Source organism: Aspergillus steynii (assembly GCF_002849105.1).
Source record: "Aspergillus steynii IBT 23096 chromosome Unknown P170scaffold_7, whole genome shotgun sequence".
NCBI lineage: Eukaryota > Fungi > Ascomycota > Eurotiomycetes > Eurotiales > Aspergillaceae > Aspergillus > Aspergillus steynii.
Genome location: NW_020194404.1, coordinates 209,311 through 228,089, shown reverse-complemented (window position 1 = coordinate 228,089; position 18,779 = coordinate 209,311). Strand labels below are relative to the sequence as shown.

At 52.4% G+C, this 18,779-nt stretch overlaps 9 protein-coding genes across 9 annotated transcripts; 3 read left to right on the top strand and 6 right to left on the bottom strand.

Annotated features, from left to right (window-relative positions):
- Window positions 1-165: 165 nt before the first annotated feature.
- P170DRAFT_439146 (histone H2A.Z-specific chaperone CHZ1) lies at window positions 166-1,038 on the bottom strand. Its single transcript, XM_024849771.1, has 3 exons — window positions 755-1,038; window positions 676-685; window positions 166-572 (listed from the first exon to the last, which is right to left on the bottom strand). Exons 1-3 carry the CDS (start codon window positions 917-919, stop codon window positions 370-372), a joined length of 378 nt encoding a protein of 125 aa, XP_024700681.1. The 5' UTR covers window positions 920-1,038; the 3' UTR covers window positions 166-369.
- A 1,014-nt stretch (window positions 1,039-2,052) lies between these two features.
- On the top strand, window positions 2,053-4,278 carry hsp70 (molecular chaperone Hsp70; the record flags this gene model as incomplete). The annotated part of the gene is made up of 2 exons (XM_024854954.1): window positions 2,053-4,088; window positions 4,152-4,278. Exons 1-2 carry the CDS (start codon window positions 2,299-2,301, stop codon window positions 4,276-4,278), a joined length of 1,917 nt encoding a protein of 638 aa, XP_024700680.1. The 5' UTR covers window positions 2,053-2,298.
- A 298-nt stretch (window positions 4,279-4,576) lies between these two features.
- On the bottom strand, window positions 4,577-5,188 carry P170DRAFT_439143 (uncharacterized protein). The gene is made up of 2 exons (XM_024849770.1): window positions 5,113-5,188; window positions 4,577-4,970 (listed from the first exon to the last, which is right to left on the bottom strand). The coding sequence occupies exons 1-2, from the start codon at window positions 5,133-5,135 to the stop codon at window positions 4,793-4,795; spliced, it is 201 nt and encodes a 66-aa protein (XP_024700679.1). The 5' UTR covers window positions 5,136-5,188; the 3' UTR covers window positions 4,577-4,792.
- Window positions 5,189-5,341: 153 nt separating this feature from the next.
- On the bottom strand, window positions 5,342-7,174 carry P170DRAFT_439142 (putative mitochondrial GTP/GDP transporter Ggc1). Its single transcript, XM_024849769.1, has 7 exons — window positions 6,872-7,174; window positions 6,773-6,810; window positions 6,660-6,701; window positions 6,478-6,591; window positions 6,284-6,417; window positions 6,041-6,218; window positions 5,342-5,966 (listed from the first exon to the last, which is right to left on the bottom strand). The coding sequence occupies exons 1-7, from the start codon at window positions 6,957-6,959 to the stop codon at window positions 5,631-5,633; spliced, it is 930 nt and encodes a 309-aa protein (XP_024700678.1). The 5' UTR covers window positions 6,960-7,174; the 3' UTR covers window positions 5,342-5,630.
- A 692-nt stretch (window positions 7,175-7,866) lies between these two features.
- Window positions 7,867-8,430, bottom strand: P170DRAFT_478339 (autophagy-related protein 8; the record flags this gene model as incomplete). Its single annotated transcript, XM_024853553.1, has 3 exons — window positions 7,867-7,900; window positions 7,966-8,198; window positions 8,341-8,430. The coding sequence occupies 3 exons, from the start codon at window positions 8,428-8,430 to the stop codon at window positions 7,867-7,869; spliced, it is 357 nt and encodes a 118-aa protein (XP_024700677.1).
- A 949-nt stretch (window positions 8,431-9,379) lies between these two features.
- On the top strand, window positions 9,380-10,754 carry hem13 (coproporphyrinogen oxidase; the record flags this gene model as incomplete). Its single annotated transcript, XM_024851015.1, has 2 exons — window positions 9,380-9,589; window positions 9,648-10,754. 2 exons carry the CDS (start codon window positions 9,380-9,382, stop codon window positions 10,752-10,754), a joined length of 1,317 nt encoding a protein of 438 aa, XP_024700676.1.
- A 574-nt stretch (window positions 10,755-11,328) lies between these two features.
- P170DRAFT_364690 (putative microtubule binding protein HOOK3) lies at window positions 11,329-14,113 on the bottom strand (the record flags this gene model as incomplete). The annotated part of the gene is made up of 7 exons (XM_024844656.1): window positions 11,329-11,514; window positions 11,630-11,725; window positions 11,879-12,273; window positions 12,330-12,442; window positions 12,490-12,566; window positions 12,621-12,681; window positions 12,735-14,113. The coding sequence occupies 7 exons, from the start codon at window positions 14,111-14,113 to the stop codon at window positions 11,329-11,331; spliced, it is 2,307 nt and encodes a 768-aa protein (XP_024700675.1).
- Window positions 14,114-14,611: 498 nt separating this feature from the next.
- On the bottom strand, window positions 14,612-15,290 carry P170DRAFT_413482 (uncharacterized protein; the record flags this gene model as incomplete). The annotated part of the gene is made up of 4 exons (XM_024846982.1): window positions 14,612-14,910; window positions 15,008-15,017; window positions 15,079-15,103; window positions 15,162-15,290. 4 exons carry the CDS (start codon window positions 15,288-15,290, stop codon window positions 14,805-14,807), a joined length of 270 nt encoding a protein of 89 aa, XP_024700674.1. The 3' UTR covers window positions 14,612-14,804.
- Window positions 15,291-16,319: 1,029 nt separating this feature from the next.
- Window positions 16,320-18,615, top strand: P170DRAFT_365829 (putative mRNA cleavage factor complex component Pcf11; the record flags this gene model as incomplete). The annotated part of the gene is made up of 6 exons (XM_024844728.1): window positions 16,320-16,487; window positions 16,585-17,043; window positions 17,106-17,818; window positions 17,874-18,069; window positions 18,138-18,506; window positions 18,562-18,615. 6 exons carry the CDS (start codon window positions 16,320-16,322, stop codon window positions 18,613-18,615), a joined length of 1,959 nt encoding a protein of 652 aa, XP_024700673.1.
- Between the last annotated feature and the right edge of the window lie 164 nt (window positions 18,616-18,779).

Below are 18,779 nucleotides of genomic sequence, written 5' to 3'. Positions count from 1 at the left end.
TCCTAGCAAGACTTACGACCCTCGTCAGATGAGTTTGTAATCCGACATGGATGGAGGAGCACCCTTGCCTGTGGAGGCACGTGCTGGCAGACCTGCTACGAATACTAGATCTCCAATGTCCTACGGAGGCCCTGGAGATTTGATAGGATGCTCGATATCCAATCCCATAGACTTTCGTATGCAATTAGATTCGCAGCTAAAGAAAAATACGAACTATTGGAGTAAAGACAGAGAAAGCACCCGATTAACCTGCGCCGGCCACTATGTTTCCCAGTTGCGCTACTTGTTCCCAAGATTTTTGCTTGTTTGTAGCATTTTCATTTCTCATTGATTTTTGGGTATCTCGTCAATCACCACGGAAAATTGCAGCTACTGGCGCATCTTGTCGTCGTCGTCATTGTCCTCGTTGGGTGCGAAGTCCTCGTCATCGTCATCATCGTCAATGTCGTCGTTCTTAAGCTTCTCGGCAGCCTCCTGGAAATCGATGTTCTTTCCGCGAGTGCGCCGTCCTCCGCTGATGATGTTATCGGAAGAGATGGGCTCAAGGGTGTCCTGATCATCGTCGTCGTCATCTGGAGCAAGAGCCAAGGGAGTCAGTCAAGTTAACTCAAGGAGTCGGCCAGAGCAGGCCAAAGGACGGCAAGGGGCCAGTCGAGGGAGGGGGCGGGATCATACCGTCGTTGATCTATCAATCGCAATCATCAAGTCAGCCAATTCTGCGCTTGTACATCCAGGAATGTCCAGACAAACTCACCATGTCCTCGCCCTCGCTCTCGCTTTCCTCCTCCTCATCCATGCTCATTTCCATGGCGGTAGGGTCCTCGGTAGCTTTACCCTTGCCCTTGCCGAAGGCAGCAGCATCGGAAGCATTGGCAGCCGGGTCGTTGCCGAAGGTCGTGGCCTGGTTGTTGTCACCCATTGTGAAGATGTGAAGATGTAAAGATGTGGAGGTAGGAGGGAGTTAGGTAGAGTCGGCGAAAGAATCTGGCTGGTGGATGGAAGGGAACGGATGGAAGAATTGATCACAACAATCCGAGGTAGCGAGAGAGAGGGAAAGAGGGTTAAGTCAAGTTAAGGGAGAAGTAGGTGAAGGATTGAGTTGTAGAGAAGACAACAAGCGGCCCTTCCAGTCGCAAGGGGAGATTCACCTCGAGGGTGTTTGGGGCGCTCATTGGCTGCCGGGCAGTCGGCGATCGGCGGGCGCTGCTCCCGTGACGGGGTGAGCCCTGGCCCGTAACCATAACAAACATTCTACTGCTTTGGTGCTTCAGGGGGAGGAGGGAATATAGGAGAGTAGATTAGGGTGATGGGGGGTTACGGATATCTATCATCATTGAATTTTTCCCTTTGCTTTCCTGAGGGCATATTTAGGAGACCTTCGGATACAGAGTGCTTCCTCCAGTAGACCACGCACGTGACGGAGCAGGGGGAGCGAGAGAAAAAAAAGGCACGGGACTGGCATCTGGCCCTGTTATATGGCGGCCTGAGGACGCAATAAAATCCTGAGGCCATCAATCTGCGATCCAAGTACTACTCCGTATTCCGTAGGAGTGGTGAATGTGACTTCATCTGAGACAGCTAGCTCCAAGGGACCTAGAGGTCGATGAAATCAATCTCGACCGGAACAACCAACTTTCTGCCCGGTTCAGAATGACGAAGTGAATGGGCGGATTCTGGCACTTTCTGGTAGCGAAAGCCTTTCGATTTTTTTACTCCGTTACGTCATCCATTCACCCCGCCAACGGCGTCATCGACCCGCCGGAATTTTGGGGGGATTTTTTTTCTGCTGCCCCTCGGATTGTCCGCCATGAGAGTGGAATTCAATTCCGTAGAGGGAAATTAGGAGATTTTCTACAGCGACAAAAGAAGGTTCGAGGCAGAGGAGGAAGGAAATAATAAAGAAAAAAAAAATTAAAAAAAAAAAAATTAAATAAAAAAAAAGGCAGGATCTCGAAAGAACAGGAAAGGCCCAGAACGTAAAGTGAGGGTTCCAGAAAAGCGGCAACAGACCGTCGAAACCGATGGATGCCCGTCGAACCAGTCGCTTGCTAGAAGCTTCGCTGGAGTCACAACTCACCGCCCTCCACTATATCAGCGCTGGCTCTCGCACAATTCTTCTTCTCTTCCAGACAAAAAATTTTCCCTCTTCTTTACACTCCATCTGAAGTCTTGACCTGCTAGACAGAGAGACATCCTCACTTTGTATTATACCCCATATCTGTCTCCTCTTCTACACGCTTACGAATCTCTTTCCTTTCTCTTTAACGAACCCCTCCATCTTCTCTTACTTCACACACAATGGCCCCCGCCGTCGGTATTGACTTGGGAACCACCTACTCCTGTGTGGGTGTCTTCCGTGATGACCGCATTGAAATCATCGCCAACGACCAGGGTAACCGTACCACCCCCTCGTTCGTTGCCTTCACCGACACCGAGCGTCTCATCGGTGATGCGGCCAAGAACCAGGTCGCCATGAACCCTCACAACACCGTCTTCGACGCTAAGCGTTTGATCGGTCGTCGCTATGGCGATGCTGAGGTTCAGGCCGATATGAAGCACTTCCCCTTCAAGATCGCCGAGAAGGCCGGCAAGCCCGTCGTCGAGGTTGAGTTCAAGGGCGAGAACAAGCAGTTCACCCCCGAGGAAATCTCCTCCATGATCCTCATCAAGATGCGTGAGACCGCTGAGGCCTACCTCGGTGGCACCGTCAACAACGCCGTCATCACTGTCCCCGCCTACTTCAACGACTCTCAGCGTCAGGCCACCAAGGACTCCGGTCTGATCGCCGGTCTGAACGTCCTCCGTATCATCAACGAGCCCACCGCCGCTGCCATTGCCTACGGTCTGGACAAGAAGGACGACGGCGAGCGTAACGTCCTGATCTTCGATCTGGGTGGTGGTACCTTCGATGTTTCTCTCCTGACCATTGAGGAGGGTATCTTCGAGGTCAAGGCCACCGCTGGTGACACCCACTTGGGTGGTGAGGACTTTGACAACCGTCTCGTCAACCACTTCGTCAACGAGTTCAAGCGCAAGCACAAGAAGGACCTGACCACCAACGCCCGTGCTCTGCGTCGTCTCCGTACCGCTTGCGAGCGTGCGAAGCGTACCCTGTCCTCGGCCGCTCAGACCTCCATCGAGATCGACTCTCTCTTCGAGGGTATTGACTTCTACACCTCCATCACCCGTGCTCGTTTCGAGGAGCTCTGCCAGGACCTCTTCCGCTCCACCATGGAGCCCGTCGAGCGTGTCCTCCGTGACGCTAAGATCGACAAGTCCTCCGTCCACGAGATCGTCCTGGTCGGTGGTTCCACCCGTATCCCCAAGATCCAGCGTCTGGTCTCCGACTTCTTCAACAAGGACCCCAACAAGTCCATCAACCCCGATGAGGCCGTCGCCTACGGTGCCGCCGTCCAGGCTGCCATCCTGTCTGGTGACACCTCTTCCAAGTCCACCAACGAGATCCTGCTGCTCGATGTCTCCCCTCTCTCCCTGGGTATCGAGACTGCCGGTGGTGTCATGACTGCCCTGATCAAGCGTAACACCACCATCCCCACCAAGAAGTCCGAGACCTTCTCTACCTACTCCGACAACCAGCCCGGTGTCCTGATCCAGGTCTACGAGGGTGAGCGTGCCCGTACCAAGGACAACAACCTGCTCGGCAAGTTCGAGCTCACCGGTATCCCCCCCGCTCCTCGCGGTGTCCCCCAGATCGAGGTCACTTTCGATCTTGATGCCAACGGTATCATGAACGTCTCTGCCATCGAGAAGGGTACCGGCAAGACCAACAAGATCACCATCACCAACGACAAGGGCCGTCTCTCCAAGGAGGACATCGAGCGCATGCTTGCCGAGGCTGAGAAGTTCAAGGAGGAGGACGAGGCTGAGGCTTCCCGTATCCAGGCCAAGAACGGTCTCGAGTCCTACGCCTACTCCCTCAAGAACACTCTCAACGAGGGCAAGCTCACCATCAGCGACTCCGACAAGGAGAAGGTTCAGGGCAAGATCGATGAGATCATCGGCTGGCTCGACAGCAACCAGACCGCCACCAAGGACGAGTACGAGTCCCAGCAGAAGGAGCTTGAGAGGTATGTTCAATCATCAATTCCCGCTTTCGAGTCCCAATGACCAGCTGCTAACCCATTCTTCAGCGTTGCCAACCCCATCATCTCCGCTGCCTACGGTGGTGCCGGCGGTCCCGCTCCCGGCGGTGCTGCCCCCGGTGGCTCCACTCGCACTGCTGACGAGGTCGAGGAGCGCCCTGAGGAGCTTGACTAAACGTCTCGATTTCTCACCCTTTAATTTCCTTTTTTCTTAATTTCCTTCTGGGCTCTTTGCGCATAGGCGATTGGCAGTAATGGCTTTTCTTTCAAACGTTCTCCTGTTTTAATTTCATGTCTTTTAACGAAATTATGGGATTCTTTCTTCTTTTGTTCATGACTGCATAGATTCGAGTTGAGTTTCGATGCATGATAATCTGCGATGCAGAAAATCTGGGAGGGAAAAGTTCCTTTATGACCAATTCAATCATATTCACAAAAAAAAAATGGTTTGCTCTTCATTGATGTAGTTGTATCTTGTAGTGATCACTATGCTTACTGTGCTTTTAAACCGGTGCACCCACGACATTGCAAATGCGCCCCTAAATAGAGTTGCAGGGTAATATCCGCGCCGTAGAGTTCGATTCCATTAAATATATATTCAAACACCCCGACTCCCTCGTACTCCACGCAGAAAGAATGATTGTTGGCCTTTCCACCAGTACGACCGACTGGCACCACCATCCACCCCATTATAACCCCTGGAAATCTCCCGCCCACCATCGTTGAAGTCTTCGGCCTCCCGTCTGTAGTATTTGCCCGTAGCCAATCTCGGCAGCTCGCTCGGGATATTTTTCGCGCTGATCACGACGAACCCGGGACAGGGCGGCGGCGATGCCAATCGAGACGGCAAACACCGGGTCGGCGGCTCTAGTTCATCGTAACTTGGTTAGTTGACAGTCTCGGGGGTTTCCCTGCATCCTCTACAACGGAGAGGGTTTGTCGGTTCCCCCTCATTTTGCTCCTCCCTTGGCCTCGAAGGCTGAGAGAAGGCTGTGGAGTGTGGACGCACTTGGATATCAGATAGATGGGCATTGTGGGAGAATCGTGGCCAGTGCCGAAGAGAGGTGGAGTGCGTTGAATTGAACGGGGCGGCGAGAAAGGCGAACAAGATCACGGAGCTGAATAGAGCTCGACAAGCTATGGTCACGTGATGACCACCGGGGCAAGTCGACGGTCTGCGCTTTCGGTGTTCAAGAAAAATACGGGACAGCTTCTACTGCAACACGCAAATGATTTATGATTTATTAAGAGGAGTTTCATGAAATCCTAAAATCCTAACCCGTATAAAAAAAGAGAAAAAAAAAGCTGTCTATCAAAATACAATGGTCCAACAGAATGCTCTATCACGGCACCGAAAAGCTGGAGAAAATTAAGAAAATGGGGAAGGCATTAAACAAAAATTGGAAAAGGGGAGAAGAGATTAACAGGAAGAATATAGCCAGAACATCTTCCATGGTAAATAACCCATCCGCTCTTGGCTTGAATCGCTTTCGCTTTTTGATTGTTTTTTATCTTTGGCTTGGCCTTTTAAACGACCTGACCGAAGGCAGGAATCAACGTCTGAGCCAGCCAGAAGCTGAAAACAAGCTTGGGTCCAGTCATCAGCAGTTTGGGCGTCAGTCCCTTGAAGAAGCTGGTCGGGCCCTCGTTCTTAAGCATCTTGGACACAATGCGGAAGCCGGATTCGGGGTTCTCGAAGTTGCGGTTCTGGATACGGGTCTTGATCACATCCAGAGGAGCCGAGACAACCAAGGAGGCACTGGCACCGCAGACCGAGGCGACAAAGTTCTGTCCCCAGGTGGCCGAGTTATAGTCGTTCAGGCTGTAGATATATTCCTTGGCGAAAGCCGAGCCACCGAAAAGCTGCACATCCACGTATTAGCCATCAAAATTACAAGTCGCCTATCGCAACGTCAACCGATGCCAGGGAAACATACCGCGAAGGAACCGGGGGCGTTACGGGCCGCAGTCCAGCCGGCACCACGGTAAAGACCCATTCCCTCATCAGAGATAATCTTGAACAAACCACGGCCACGGAAAGCCTCGGGGTTTGTCTGACGCTTGATCTTCAGAACATCCAGAGGAAGAAGAACGATTTCTCCGATACCGATCAAACTGCAATCAGTTGTCAGTGAGGTTTTGTACACAACGGTGTCAGACCAAGGCAATGGAAGACCAACCTTCCGGCCGTTGCGTGCATGATGGCCTTGCCGGATCCTTTTCCGAAAGCATTGTCAAAGTCGGCTCCGTGGTGCTTAGCCAAGTAGTCTCGGGCGAAAGGCTGTCCGCCATACTTGTAGATACGTTGGAGAACCTTGAGGTCTTTGTCAGCCAATCACCGTCGGCGTCGGGGCTTTGGGACATGGGCACACACCTTGTAGCCGGCAGCGTAGCCCAGACCGGGGAAAAGAGAGGTGAATTTGCGACCGAAGGGAGCCGTCGCATATTCCTTGAAAACAACCTCTTTGAAGCCGCTAACGTTGGTGATCTAGCGCATCCCATCGAGTCAGTTCCTGTCGCAGAAACACATTCGGGGAACAGTTATCGGTGCCTTACCCGGCTCTGGTTGCTCATCAAGCGCTTTGCGGTGGTGTCGACCTTTAAGTCGTGTCAGTACCGATCAAAGACCTAGGCGGAGAACGCTGTCGACTGGGGAGGCAAAATTGTACCGGGTGGAAGACCAAAAGCTCCGCAATTCCAGCGGTTCCTGGAATGTGTCGTTAGCACTTGATAAATCGTCCGACAACGTTTGAATGGGGAATACACACCAGAACCCAAGAGACGAGCAGTTGCGGATTCCTTCTTAACATCCTTGGAGGCGGAGCCAGCCCCGGCTTGAGCAATGGCGGGAGACATGTTGTTTTGTGTTCCTGGGTAGACGGAGAGATTTTTTTTCTTTTCTAGGTTTTTGATTGACTTTATATAAGAAGAGAGTGGAAAAAAAAGAAAGAAAGAAAGAGGAAAGAAAAGAAAAGACCTGGGGGCTGATCCGGAACAGAGGCAACCTAAGAATGGCACAACCGATACAGAGCAGTCCAGGAAGAAGAAAAGAGAGAGAAAGAGAGAGGAAAAGCCGATAGACCATCACCGACAGACTGACTCTGCGCCGGCTCGGAGCTTTCGTCCTGCCTTCCGATTCGGAGGCGATTACTTAATCCCCGCCCATCGCCAGTCGCGATAGTTAGTTAACAAACTAATAACTAACTACTAATCACCTAATTTATCCTCCGGAATATGGCCCACTGACGCAAGGTATGGACATCACAGACATCTTCCCTGTCTGGTGCTGTCGTTCGATCCCCTTATTTTCTTAGTCCAGCGATCTCCGGTGTTTTCGCTGCTTTGCCTCTCATGGATTCTCTGTGCACATTCGAATCGAATCGAATCGAATCCTGTCTCAACCCCAATCTTCGACCCGTTCCTGCATCCCTTGCACCGAGTGAAGTACTTACATGCGGTTTTATGCAGTTCATCGAAAGACAGAATCACCACCCTCTACGCTACGTATCCTTCAGGTTACAGCTCTGGAAGAATGAACTTTGAATTCAAATCAGAAGGACAGCAAGATATCTGCTAAGCACGTTCATAAAATGAATGAAAACTCCGGATAAACGCCCGTACACACAAGAGGAATGAATGAACCGTCGCAAAGCCTGGCTCCGCCCTTCGCCGTATTGCGGATTGGTCGACCACACCCATCACCCGAATTAAAATCTTGACTTTGTGGACTGTTACGTTGGGTCTAGAGGTGACCAAGCGAGGCTCAACATTCACCGAAGGTGTTCTCCCCAGAATAGCTAGATGTCTCAGCGTCAGCAACGAGGTGGGCAAAGGACCGAAAATCCAACGCGGGCGGACATACGTTATGTAGAGGAACCCGTCTTCGTCCTTGTGCTCCTCGTAGATACTACTCATGAGCGCGGCGGTGGGCGGCAGGACCTCGTCCACGAAGATGAAGATGGCCTTCTCAGGGGAAAGCTTGATGCGCTTGCGGATGACGTAAACGAACTGCCCGACGGTGAGGTCTGCCGGTACAAGGTACTTCTTCTTGTCGATGGTGGCAATGTCCGACTTCTCGACCTTCTCGCAGATCACCTATTCATCGACGACGAGGTTAGCGGTTCGAACAGGGAACAGGGATCAGGGAACAGGCGGTGAACGACGGGCACGAGGCAAGGCAAGCGGTCTTTCCTCGTCCACACGGTGAGGATGGGCAGGGGAAATGAATCCTACATACCGGAATACGGTCTGCATATTTCTGGCGGATGCGCTCGGCTTCAGCCTTGCGCTTCTCGAAGGGGTGCTCGTCCTTGAACTTGGAACGCATATTGACGGATAGTAGAAGTGGAGCTGGACGGGTAGTAGATAGAAATGGGCGTAACTAGCACACAGAAGGTAAGAATGAACGGAGGGGAACCAGCGAACGTTGATGAACCGATGCTGTGGGTAGGCGGGGTGAGATGAGAAGTTGAGAACAAGGTGATGTGATACTGATGGAGAGGAGAGGATGATGACAAAAGGGAGACGGAAGGCGACAGCCCCGCGTCATGCCTGCTATTGATAAGGGCCGCCCGGTCGGAGCGGATCACGGGGTAGAGGCGGTGAGCAGCCCCACACGTGAGTCAGGATCAGGTGCTCGAGGTCATTCATTCTGGGAGATGCCGCTGCCTTCAGGCCTTCCCCCGGACTTCGTTGCGCTTGCTGTCGGCTTCCTCCAGAACCCGCGGTCTGTTGTCTCTTCACGTGGCGTTCTCGCTGGTCATTTGGCCGCAAATGTCCCGGTGACGGCCATTCTGCACTGCCATAGCTGCCTCCACTTGATCAGCGGCTAAACAGTGAAGCACTTGATAGGTGCCGTGCCTGGAACCGCCCGTTCCTTGGGCTCTTGTCATCCACCATCCCTCAGCACAGTGGCTCAGATAGCAGATATCATGGACGTCACCGATCCTTTCTCATGACTCACCCCTCCAAGTTGGTCTGGTTCAACTGCGCCCGTTCGCCGTCGGGGAGCCTGCCTCTCCCACGTGATCGCACAAACCAGGCAAACAGTGCAAACCGTACAAACACCGCCGAGTTGCAGTGTGGTCCCATATGTTTCACTTTCGGAATCCCCAAGCTCGCTGGTTCCTTTCCTTTCCTTCATTTGGAAGAGCCTAGGCGCCGGACTTGAAAACGTGTGGGCGCTGGACTATAGCCCTCCAATTCGCTTCCCGACACCACCTGATCCTCATCCATCCGATCAGCCCGATCAGCCAACCGCGAAATCTTCTGGGACGATGTCTTTGTCCCGGCCATATATACCTCTCCGGAGGTCTCTAGGCCCTCTCTCGTCGCGAACATGCCGAACTCCTCGCTCTTTCCACGGGTCATTCCGCAAATACTCATCGGAGCAGAAGCCTAGGGAACCCAAGCCCTTCACCGTGTGGAGGCCCTACCTGCGTCTTGCCATCGGCGTACCGTTCATTGGAGCTCTGATATATTCCATGGTAATCTTCGCACCCCCTCCACGGTCTACATGAGATGGTCTAACGCTAGTTTCAATAGATGACGGGTGATGTAACCGAACTCGACTCTCCTTCGATAGTGGAGCTTGACGAGGCTCTCAAGAAGCAGTCGACAATCAGCGAAACCTCCCCGATGCGGTTGCGCATGGAAAAATTGATCAAGGAACACCAGCAGAAGATAGTGGAGGAGCTCAGCAAGATCGATGGCAAGGAGTTCAAGGCTGATACTTGGACTCGCCCTAATGGTGGAGGTGGCATTTCATGTGTCCTTCAGGACGGCAATGTTTTTGAGAAAGCCGGTGTCAATGTGTCCATCGTCTATGGAGAATTACCTCGACCCGCCATTGAAAAGATGCGCGCTGACCACAAGTCCTTCGTCGGCGCTGACGTGGATTCCCTGAGCTTTTTCGCTGCCGGCCTTTCCCTCGTTCTCCACCCTCATAACCCCATGGCCCCCACTGTGCATCTGAACTATCGTTACTTTGAGACCTCGGATCCCAAGGACCCCATCAACGGCGACAAAAATTGGTGGTTTGGCGGCGGCACCGACCTGACTCCAACCTACCTTTTCCCTGAAGATGCCAAACATTTCCATCAGACTATCAAGGACGCCTGCGATAGACACGACGCGACTTATTATCCGAAGTTCAAGGCGTGGTGTGACAAGTACTTCTACTTGCCCCATCGGAGGGAGGCGCGTGGTGTCGGAGGTATTTTCTTTGACGATCTTGACGCCAACTTCCTAGAATCCTCATCTAGCTCCTCCCAAAACCCCCAGGAGACACTCTTCTCCTTCGTTTCAGACGGACTTGCTTCTTTCCTGCCCTCCTATATCCCCATCATTGAGCGTCGAAAGGACATGCCGTTTACCCCTGCCCAGAAGGAGTGGCAGCAACTCCGACGGGGTCGCTACGTGGAGTTCAACCTGGTCTATGACCGCGGCACAAGCTTCGGTCTGCGTACGCCGAATGCCCGTGTTGAGAGCATTCTCATGAGTCTTCCGCGCACGGCCAGCTGGGCTTACATGGACCCCGTATCAGGAACTCGAACTGAGACATCTGGTGTGGAAGAGGAACAGCTGGGTGAAGAAAAGGACCGAGAGAAGGAGATCATGGATGTTTTGAGACACCCCAGACAGTGGGTATGATGGAATATACTGCCTAGGACTTTGACACGCCTATCGCCTACGGCAGACCTCTCGCAGAATTTTTTCTCTCTAAGGTGAATACATCGAAATGTTCACCATGTGCATGTACCATATATTTAAAAGTCGATAATATGTACAATTGGACCGGTTTTGACCTTCTTGTTGAGTCTTGTTTGGCATGATAGACCGCGCCGTGCTCTGGTCAGATAGGCCCTTAATTACCAGACCGGATCCGTCCTTCACCATCACGTCTATATTAGTTGATTGATAACCACAATGGCTAACTGGAATATCTATAATGATGTACTCTGGATGCAGAAAAAGAGAGAAAGAAAGAAAAAAACACACATGGGGTGGTGGTGGTAGTATATATGTACAAAACTCGACATAGCGTGACAATGCAATCTAGGGTAGGGATACGCAGAAAAGAATCAGACCAACAAAATATATAAACTGAGTGGAGAGAGACCATAGAAACAAGAAAATGATCCCCCGGGCCCTCATAGAAAAGTAAAAATTAGAAGAAAAAAAGAAAAAGGAAAATCGCCTAATTTGAATCGACTGGGCCTTCACCTTATCGACCCGCCACTACACTTCGTTGTCTTGCTAGCCAGCCTTTCTGCGCATCGGCAAGACTAGACCCATGCCGATATCTCGAGATCGTGCCGTTGCTCTGTAGCCGGCTTTGAATCTCGTACCAGGAAGAGCTCATCAGAGTGAGTTCCCGAGCTTGCGAATCGATGATTTTCTGGAGTTCAAGCTGCATGAATTAAAAGCCCATTAGCATCGATAAGCATGGAATGGCAGAGAACAGGGACAATATTGATTGATTGGTAGCTCTGCCATAGATTCCAGCTGGCATGATATTCGCTTACCTCGCGCTCTCTGCTAATCCCATTATCAGTGTCCTCCTCAAAATGCTTCAGCCGTTCTTGGAGGAATTTGATGTGTTCGTTTTGATTGTGGATGTACTGCGAATAGACCTCGACGTTAGCTTTGGGGGCTCCCTGGACATGAATAGCTCCAAGAGCAGAGCCAAACAAGCATTTAAGCCTGAGGCAACTCCACCGACAGGAGTATCATCGGGTGGTCTAGTTTGCGCAGAAGGGGAGATCAGCACTAACCTCTGCACGCTTGGCCAGCCTTTCCAGGTTCTTCTCGATCAGCGCAACCACTTGCTTCGTGAGCTCCACGCCCGACTTTTGAGAGGCCTCCGATGTATCACCGCTGTCCTGTCCGGCGATCTCCGCTAAGAGCGCTTTCATTTCCTCCATAGTCTCATGGTCTTCCACGCGACTCTCGGCGATCATGGCTTGCCGGTCATCAAGCACTGCTCGCAATTCATCTCTTTCGGTGCAAGTTTGATTCACCAAAGCCAGACTCGCGTCAATCTCGGCTTGAAGGGAATGGACCTTCTGGCTGGTTTCGTCCCAATCATTCCGCATTTGGGCCAACTCCGCGGAGTCCTTCTCTCGCAGGCTGTTGATCAGATCTTCCTTCTCTTGGCCGGTAAAGCCAGCTTGCAGACAATAAGTGAGGGCTCGATTGCGTTGGCTTTGTAAGGTGAGTACTCACTGGTAGCTTGCGCATCATCAAGTGCCCGTCTGGTGCCATCGAGGGCATCCTGGGCCGCCGCCAGCTTTTTGAGCGTTGTGGTGAACTGATCGTACAATTTCCAGTATTCATCCCTGGGATACACGTTAGTTTTGAGGTATTAGGTTTGTGACTGACATACCCTTGAGTGGAGTTTTCTCGAGCACGTTGAAGCGTCTCGGTGAAAGCTTCCGAGAAGCTTTCAACCTGGGAATCGACCTGTGTCATCATCAGTCTTGCATCTAACATAAATTTCCCTTTGGTGGCTCATACAGGAGCAGACGGTCCCCGCAATGTCTCGACCTCTTTCTTCAGTTCCTCATTCTCGGATTTTCTAAAGTAATAAATTAGCTCACCCAGACCAGCGTTGAAAAGGGGTAAACCTACAGCTGAGACTCTTTGACTCCAATCTCCTCGAAATCCTTCTGCAAATTTCCTTGCAGTTTCGGCGTTTCACTTCCTGGAGTGAGAGATGGGCTCCCGGGAGGACCTTCGAGTTCTCGAATTCGTTCTCGCAGCTCGCTGATCAGTGAATCGTCCCTCTCCCGCTGTTCTTCGGCACTATCGAGACGTTCCTTCAAGGCATGATTGTTGAACTCGAGTTGTTTTTTCATGCTCTGCACGTCGCCGCACTCCTGCTCAATACGCGGCAGAACCCTGCGATACTCCTCCAGTTCAACTTCGCGCTCCGAAGTCCATCTTTGCTGCGCATCGGAGTCCTTCAATTGCTGCTGTAGATCCTTAATCTGTACTTTCAGGGCCTGGTTTTCCTTCTCAAAATCCTGGCTAGCCTGCAGCTTCGAACGATATTTCTCCGCTGCGTTGGCTTTCCGGGCCAGCTGGTCTCGCTCCGTTTTAAGCACGTCGTAATCATCCTGCAGTCGCTGGAACCGTTCGTTCTTCACGCGCAAGGATTCCACAGTCATTCGAAGACTGTCGTTTTCATCCTGGGCGGCCGACAGCCTGGTTTCTTGCGAGGCGATGATGTCTTCCTGCTGGCGAGCTCTGCTTTCGAGGGCTTTCGCATTGAAGCCTAGATCGCCTTTGCCGGATTTAAGGTTCCCAAGCCGATCCTCCGTAGACGCGAGACGAGTTTGCAGGGTGTCATTGTTCTCCTGAAGCCGGGCCAGACGATTGTGCAGGTCCTCCAATGCTTTCTCCAGTTCCTTCTTCTCATGCGTCAGACGATCATTCTCTGCCAGCACCTTCCCCACCCGTTCTTCAAATTGTAGCTCCAAATCGACGGGATGGTCGCGCTTGGTAGAATCCTCCTTGGTGTCGTCCTCGGGGTCAGCGGGCTCATGTTGGCCATTCTCTGCCTCTTCAAATATATTCTTCAGGGTTTCTTGGGCTGGAGTACTCAGGCTCTGAAGAGTCTCCACGTAGGACGTCGCGTTGGGCGAGCGAATGGCGGCGATGAGGATTAGTTTCAGGAGCTTGTTGGTGTCCTTCAGGGAGCTTTTTTCGGCGACCACCTCTAGGTTAGGTGCGAGATCGAGACCGGAGGGACAGCCGTCGGGCTGCTGGCGAATGTAGTTGACCACAAGTTTGTGGACATGCTTCAAGTTCTGTAGTTTGGACAGCCAATGGTCGGATGCGTTGCGCTCAGGGAGTTCGTCAAGGAAGTACTGAGGGTCGATATCCTGCAAGACCTCCCAGATGATGGACCCGTCAGTCAGTTCATCCGTGGTCCTAATGGTTTTACCTAACGCGAAGCTATTGATCCACTCTAGTAGGGCCTGCGTGACCGTGTGCTCAGAGGCCATGGTGGGCGGAGCCGGAGGTACGGGGATCGATCGGTCTGAGGAATGTTGACAATGGGCTGGTTTTTGGGGGGGAGGGATTGCGAGGTTAATGCCGGACAAGGGAACTGAATCGCATTTCTCCAGACAGCGTACCCTACCGAGGAATGGACCGACTAGATCTTGGGAGCAATCGTTGACTTGTTGGCGACCTTCGGGGGGAGGAGGGGGGAGTTCCCAAGCGAGATCCACGTTTAACGCGCGCATATAAATAGAGCTAATTTTAATCGTCCGGAGAAGACCCGGCGGCTCCAAGCCAAATCAAGTCCACCCTTCGCCCCCATGTCTGTCGCCTCTTTCTCTGCCCGTACTCTACGCCGGGATTTGCAATGGTCACCCTCTTCGTGTCCGAGTCTTAGTGGCTATGGGCTACGAGGGAAACCATCACTCTGGAAATGTCCGAGGGAAACCATCGCGGGTGCTACATCCCGAGCAAGCACACCCTCCAAAGGACAGAAAAGAAGAAATATGACAACATCAATTCATTAACAAGACAATAACCCTTAACACAGTCATTAATTTCATGCATGTGGACACCCTCGTCATTCCAACACGCTCCCGGGAGTCAATGTTCTGCATATAATTTCCCTCCACTTTGGCGCATGAGATTACCCCCGAGGCCAGCCCGAGAAATATGTCATGCCTCTCCTCTTACTCACTGGGTCGACACAACCATGTCATCCTCGATGGTCGGGGGATAGCCCGAAGATTTGGTTGAGATCTGCTGGATCGCCTCATCCGGGGCTGTGGCGGCGAACCCTCTGTCAAGAGAACCGTGGTTAGAACAAGTGAACGCTAGGGGTCACTCGAACGCCGTGAATGCAGGAAGAATGGAAGTAAGGAAGGGGAGGTGCGCACTTGATTAACTCTAGAACGAAGTTAGTCGGGGGTTCGGATAATCGCTGACTAGTAGAGGAAAGAACACTTACGGTAATCATGGGTGATTTCTCCATTCTGCAAATGAGCTGTCAGAGTAATGATTCCGCTGGTCCAAGAGGGTACAGCAACGTACGGCATCGATGATGGCCTGCCTCGCATCTTTCACCACCGAGTCCGGGGTATCCTTGGGGAAAGTGACGACAATAGATTTGGCCAGGGCGACGGGAAGGCAGCCCAGTACGATCGTAGACAGCAACTTCATAGTGACGGGATGACGGTGTTAGCGAGATGAATGGACGGGGATCGATGATAAGACGAGGGATGTAGAGAAGAAGCCCTCTCGCCGCATCTCTCGCTCTCTCCTCCTCTTGATGCCTTCCCGTTGAGGAATGTAACGTCACGCCGGCCGGGTGCTGACTCAGCGCCGGTCACGCCTTCCGCTTCTTTTCTGTCTTTCTTTCTCTCGCTCTCGCTCTCGCTCCCTCTTGATCCTCCTCATTCAACTGGACTTTTCTCTTCACTGCGCCAATCTCCTCCCCTCCTTTCTTCTTCGTCTCTATCCCTCCCCCGTCATCCCTCCCTTCCGTGACGCTCCTCTCCGGACACGTCATTCCCCCTCGAGAGTTCCCCGCGGCCCACCGTTCGAGGGTACCTTGTGTTTTTGGCTGGTTGGGTCTACTGGAAGGGTCAATCGGCGCGGGATATATATCTTAGGAGGAAGTAGATTCTTACATACAGAGGCTTCGGTGAAGACTGTCGCGGTGGCAATTGTTGGATCTTAGGGGGCTGGCGTCTGACTGGGTGTTGTTGTCTCAGAAAGTCCGACGAAAGATAGCTAGCAAGCATTTTACAAGTTCCGACTCTTCTTTCCATCTCTTGCTTTTTCAGGAGACCAGTGTTCTTGGAATCCATCAGGAGGGGAGAATAAGATATCATCTCCGATACTTTTTTGCAGAAACAGGAACAAGGGGACAGAACAGCACAGACGGTCCGGAAGAAAGCAAGACTTAACAAAGAGATTGAAAAGCGAAAAAAGAAGGGGAGAAAAAGCAGAAAAACAAGAGAACAGAAAGCAAAAGGAAAAGAAGAAAGAAAAACAGACGAGAAAAGGAACGAGAGAAAAATACTGAAGAGGAGAAGAGAATCAGCTTTAAAAAGATATCCTCAAAAGGGGCCGGCAATCCCATCCTTAGCACCCTCTCTCTTTCTCTCTCTCCAATCCTCCGTTTCTTTGTTTACCTTGCATCTTGCCTCCCTTCCTCCTTCCTCTTATCTACCGGTATACCTGACCATGTCGTCAGGATTGGCCTCCGATGAGGTTGCCGAGGATTACAAGAACTCCTTGGAAGATCTAACCACCAACGACAGGTTCCAAATAAGCAACCTGACCGTCATCGCCAAAGAAAACACGGAACATGCCATGGCCATCTCGCGCGTGCTGGAAAATCACATTCGAACAGTAGGTCTACCAATGTCTGCTTTGTTGTACTCTTGCGAGACGCATCGGCGTCTGTAGCCCTTTGCTGGACGATCATCTTCTAATCTGCGCTCTGTAGACGCCACCGGCCCAAAAGTTGCCTGCCTTGTATGTAGTCGACTCAATAGTGAAGAATGTAGGGACTCCCTACACTCTGTTCTTGGGTCGCAATATGTATCAGACCTTCATGAATGCCTACACCCTGGTCGACTCTCAGACTCGCCGAAAACTGGACGAAATGCTCAAGACGTGGAAAGAACCGGTGCCGGGCTCCTTGGACACTAGGCCCGTCTTTCCTCCAGAAACCACTCGAGGCATCGAAAGTGCCCTGATCAAGGCTAGAACTGCCGCCCTTCAGCAGCAACAGGCCCGGAGCCAGCAAGACTTGCTCGGTCGTGGCCGAGTTGGGACTCCTCCAGGCTGGACCAACAGTCCGACGCCCTCGCAAAATATGGCGCGATATCCGTCTTCTGCCAATTCCACCCCGCCCATGCCGTACCAGAGAAATGGCACTGGCCACGGACTGCAACCGGTAGGTGTTGACCCCATGCATACGACCCATGCTGCGAGGAGCAGGCCGATATCTAACCCCTTCAACAGGCAGACCCGCGCTCGACTCCGACTCCTCAGTCTCAGCAACAGCAAAATGTTGATCTCTTGGCCTTGAACCAAGACATCGAAACGTTGATCACGGCAGCCCGAGGCGACTTTGCCAACAATCCTCTAGATCCGTCCGTACAGCAACGGCTAAAGGCGCTTTTGGATCTCCAGGGGATACTGCAGCGTCAAGAGCTAACCCAAGATCAGCTAAGGCTTGTGCGCCACCAGGTCTCGACGCTTGCGCCGAAGCCTGCCGTACCCACGCCGCAAAATCTCCCTCCGGGTATTCCAGCCATTTCCACTTCTAGCATGGCTACTCCACCAACCCAAACGCTGTCCCAGCCTCTGCAACAACTTCTCAATCCGGGGACTCTTGCTGAGTTGATCAAGTCCACCGCTGCGCGCCAGCAACCCACTCCGCCACCTCCAGCTGCCAGCGTCCTGCCACAGATTCCCACAAACAGCAACACTCCTCAACCCGCCGTCACGTCGGCTCCTGATAACCCGCTCATCGCCGCTCTTCGAGCCCGAGGCCTGCTGCCCGCCACTGCTGGTTCCCCGGCTCCTGCGGCTCCGCCCTCAGGCGGTTCCGCAGCTTTCCCGCTTATTGTACCCGGCCAGATGCGATATACTCCTCCGGTTGCCAACCCCTCGTCTATGAACGTTTCGGAGGCCCACGTGAATGTTCAAATGAATACCGCGTCCATGAAAATGTAGGTGTCCATATTTTGGAAAAGAAATAGATTCCGGTCTAACCTTATTCAATAGACCACGCACCGCTTTGATCGCCAGTCTCTATGAATCACGATCAAATCGATGCGGAACATGTGGTCGCCGATTCTTAGCGACTGAAGAAGGAAAGGAAAAGAAGGCCCGTCATCTAGACTGGCATTTCCGAACCAACCAACGTATGGCCGATGCCGCCAAGCGAGCTCAGAACCGCAGTTGGTACGTCGACGAAAGGGTAAGTTAGACACATGCGTTTCCCTCTTTCCCTCAAATACTGTGGCTTGTGGGCCTAACACCAGACAGGATTGGATCAAATCCCGAGAGGCAGGGGATGACCAGGGCCTTGTCGACCCAGAGGCCGTCGGTGAAAGTGCAACCGCCGGGGATGGCGGTGCTGCAAAGAAGGGCCCTCCAAAGCCCTGGATTCGAGCCCCTAACGACGCCACCCTGCGCAACACTCCTTGCCCCATCTGTCAAGAGAAATTCGAGTCGACGTGGTCCGAAGACGTTCAAGACTGGATATGGCAGGATGCAGTCAAGGTTGGCAACCGCGTCTATCATGCCAGCTGTTATGCCGAAGTCACCAAAGACGGACCGGCACCTTTACGCCGAGGCACGCCCTCGGGACGTACGGGGACGCCAGACTCGGTCCTGGGCAAGCGCAAGGTTGAGGTGAGCATACCGCATTGATAGCCATGACGGACGCAATCCGCTAATTTCGCTTCAGGAGTCGGACTCTCCGGGTCACAACGTTCGTGTCAAGACGGAGCCGATGTCATGAGGACTGCCCTGGGAAGGACGGGTCAAAATTTCAACGGGGAAAGACCGGGAAGAGGGCTTATTTATTATATTTCTCGTATCTTGTACGCCATGAGGCATGTGTGTGAACTCGCGCATTTGAAATAGCCGGCGGCTGTTCTGCATTGGGACCGCATCTTCTGTCCC

What these genes read in the sequence shown, in the direction of transcription:
- P170DRAFT_439146 (XM_024849771.1), bottom strand. Translation starts at nt 919, where the DNA reads ATGGGTGACAACAACCAGGCCACGACCTTCGGCAACGACCCGGCTGCC.
- P170DRAFT_439143 (XM_024849770.1), bottom strand. Translation starts at nt 5,135, where the DNA reads ATGCCCATCTATCTGATATCCAA. An exon ending in CCCATCTATCTGATATCCAA is followed by an intron (nt 4,971 to 5,112) that starts GTGCGTCCACAC and finishes ACGATGAACTAG; the next exon opens with AGCCGCCGACCCGGTGTTTG.
- P170DRAFT_439142 (XM_024849769.1), bottom strand. Translation starts at nt 6,959, where the DNA reads ATGTCTCCCGCCATTGCTCAAGCCGGGGCTGGCTCCGCCTCCAAGGAT. An exon ending in GCTACGCTGCCGGCTACAAG is followed by an intron (nt 6,418 to 6,477) that starts GTGTGTGCCCAT and finishes AAAGACCTCAAG; the next exon opens with GTTCTCCAACGTATCTACAA. An exon ending in ACGCCCCCGGTTCCTTCGCG is followed by an intron (nt 5,967 to 6,040) that starts GTATGTTTCCCT and finishes GTGGATGTGCAG; the next exon opens with CTTTTCGGTGGCTCGGCTTT.